This window comes from Maniola hyperantus, chromosome 24 (assembly GCF_902806685.2).
Source record: "Maniola hyperantus chromosome 24, iAphHyp1.2, whole genome shotgun sequence".
NCBI lineage: Eukaryota > Metazoa > Arthropoda > Insecta > Lepidoptera > Nymphalidae > Maniola > Maniola hyperantus.
The window spans coordinates 8937588-8940951 of record NC_048559.1 but is presented as its reverse complement, the minus strand read 5'-3'; the positions used below and the strand labels follow the sequence as shown (position 1 = coordinate 8940951).

Sequence of the window (3364 nt, the reverse complement as noted above, 5' to 3'; positions counted from 1 at the left end):
AGCGTCAAGCTTGTGCTAGGAGTAGGTACGACAATAGTGCAACGGGCGGGGTTTGAACCGTCGACCTTTCGGTTTTCAGTCCACTCCTATACCGGTTGAGCTATTGAGGCTCTAGAGGATGCCTGTACCTAGAAGATGCCTATTTACAGTTATAAAGATACATGGGTTGTAATTTGGCTATTGTGGTTTTATTCCGCGCCATGGAAGCCACCATAAGATGTGTCATGTCTGTGAATAAACCAGACGCGTAATTGAGTGACATCACCACTTACATTGACGCAGATTCTTAAACTTTATGCAAGAATTTAGTCTAATCTCATTTTTTAGACTTCTGTACCGTGCCCCACGGGACCTATAATCACTAAGGTTTCGCTGTTCGTCCGTCCGTCAGCCGTCTGTCTGTCAGCAGGCTATCTCGTGACGGTACAGAGTTGAAATTTCTCACAGAATGTGTATTTCTATTGCCGCTATAACAATAAATAATAAAAATTTCAAATTGGCCGCCGTGAAAAGTTTAATGCCTTATAAAACGCACATAGGTCCGAAAAGTTGAGGTGCGTGCCCGGGATCGAACCCCCAACCACCTGAATCGTGTGAACGTGAACCACTAGGCTATCACGGCTCTATTCGTAGCTGTAATAATTGATAACTGATAACTGATAACAGAGCTCCAAAACTGATAAACCGATTTCAAGTAGCTTCGAGCATTTCAACTACATCTAAATATATAAAAGGAAAAGGTGACTGACCGACCGACTGACTGACTAACTGACTGAAATTTAGCATGCAGATATGCATGTTTTTTGAAAATTCAACCCCTAAGGGGGTGAAATAGGGGTTTGAAATTTGTGTAGTCCACGCGGACGAAGTCGCAAGCATAGGCTAGTCTATTACAAGGAAGTCACAATGAAAAATTCAACATTCTTTACAACTTTTTATTGGCAGTTCAACGTTGGAACAATATTGGTTTAGTATGATTTCTTATCGATTAGTTTTGAGTATTGTTATACTGGTTTAAACTAGTTTAAAAATTGTATTTTCATCAAAATTACATTAGGTATCGCCATTATTTAAAATCAAATGAAATCAAATCATTTATTTGCTGATTGCAGGTACCTAAATGATTTGATTTGAAAAGTACATTGGTACGAATTCTTTTATCAACGGTTGCCTGTTTATCATCTGTAGATAATTTTATATACCTAGTTAGTACCAGCAAAGCTTAAATAAGTACATGATTTTCAATTCCTTAAAATAATCACAACAATTTATTTATAATATTTATATTATAATATTTTATAGTAAGTAGGTATGTACCTATTACAGTGAATATTTATGTATAACTATGTAGGTATAAAGAGTTGCATTGCGATTTCAAGTCTTACACCACGTCTTTAAAACAGTTTTACAAATCCATTAAAATCATATTGACTCTACACATAACTTCACAACTTATTCCAACACTTAACAAACTTGCAACTTAACGAGTTCATCTGCGGACTTCCGAAGCAATTTAACTTACACGGCAAAGTACGTCGTACATCTTATGCGCGACTTCTGCTCCGCCAAAACCTATGTAACAAGAACCGTGACTTGGGTGGATCTTTCCTGGTGTAACCGACAGCTGATGCCTTGCTCTTCCAACGTATAGAGTTTCCCCAGTAGATGTTCTTCCCCCAGGAATAGCCCCGGGAGGAACGCTTCCATTCGACGCTGGGACCCATCTCAAACTTTCCGGCTTCGCGCACAAAACATCAATTTTCTGAACAGGTATCTCCTTCCCATTATACATTACTGACGCAGCATTATGCCTCACTGACAACTTCCCTGGTAACAAATCCCCGTTATGCCAAGCTCGGATAACCCACAAGGGACTCCCATCCCACCCTTCATGCCCTCCAATCACCGCTTTGCCCGTCAAATTATTCGCTGTAGTTGAAGTAGTTGGTACCCAATCATAATCGCCGTCAGTTTCAGATATCTGGACTTGTTCTGTTGGTTGAGGGTTGGAGGTTTCTCCTTGGTAGATTATGTTGGTTATGTATGTAGGGTTGCTTGGGTCGGGAGGTGGTCCAATGGGGATTGGCATCATGACTGCTCCAGGCATGTAATAAGGGTATCCATACGGGTATGGCTGAGGATGAGTCACTTGGCCGTAGTCCGCTTGATGTTGTGACGTAGTTCCTGATAGGTTGGGTTGTTGTTGTCCTGTACCAGAATGGCTTGGAGGGTGAGGTGGACGCCATCCTGGACCATAATACGGTGGTGGTGGAGGTCCGTAAGGTGGTGGATAACTCATTTTGTTGCTTTAACTTCTTGGACAAAAAGTAAAGTACTTCTTGCGTAATACAATGTAAGAAATAATAATAAGAAATAACTACTCTAGTTTCACTTTTTTTCTACACGATCTTTGGAACTCCGTCTAGCTTTATTTTATTTTCTTGGTTAGTTAAATTCACTATTACAAATCCTCAGTTAATTGGATTTGTTTTTCAATGATTTGCTTCTTCAAACACAAAGAATTGATTGAAATAAACTAGTTATCAGTGTATCGAGGTTTCAGTTTATATTGTTTAGTTGCAATCTTATCTGGTATCTGATAAACGGATAACTTTCGACAGATTACATGAATCATTGTACTGTTTTTCAAATTAGTCACATTTGCGTAGATTATATTTTTTTGTTCGATTCCCTTCGAACGAAATTTTGCATTGATTAGCTACCTACTTATGAAATTCTTTAATCTTTTTTCGTGAAAACTCCCTTTCTAAAGTAAGTAGATAGGTACTCTCCTATGTCATTTTTAAATAACATACTTATGAGTAAATATTATATATTTTGTGAATTTACATCGAAAGAAAAATTCAAGTCGTGACGTGACGTCACGTAACTAGAAAAGGTCATCGATGGAAAAGGTACAGTGACGTCACAGTCAAACACAGATCGGATGATTTTAGGAAAGGATGAGTCAAATAAAACTATAAATAATTTACTTATTTATATTTGCAATCTTACATAAATACTATTACAAATAACAAAATAATAAATTACTGTAATAAATTGTAGAAACTTAACTTTTAACTATCATAAAACCAACTTCAATAAATACATAGTACAATGTCACTGTCTCAAAAATTGTGATTTACTTATTTTTTTTAAACTTCTGAACCAATTTTGATCTCTTAAAATCGGTTCAAATAAAACAATTTATTATTTTCAAAAATATTATATCAACTTTACATTACCTATCTTAAAATATTTTGTACAACAGAATGGAATGTAAATAGTTTTTTTAGATTTATAGTTTTTATGATACTTACAGTTTTACGTACACTTCAAGGTTTCTAAATAATTTAAAATACAA

At 36.4% G+C, this 3364-nt stretch overlaps 1 protein-coding gene across 1 annotated transcript; it reads right to left on the bottom strand.

Moving 5' to 3' along the window:
* Positions 1 to 1046: 1046 nt before the first annotated feature.
* LOC117993526 (uncharacterized) lies at positions 1047 to 2555 on the bottom strand. The gene has a single exon (XM_034981327.2). It carries the CDS (start codon positions 2297 to 2299, stop codon positions 1514 to 1516), a length of 786 nt encoding a protein of 261 aa, XP_034837218.1. The 5' UTR covers positions 2300 to 2555; the 3' UTR covers positions 1047 to 1513.
* Between the last annotated feature and the right edge of the window lie 809 nt (positions 2556 to 3364).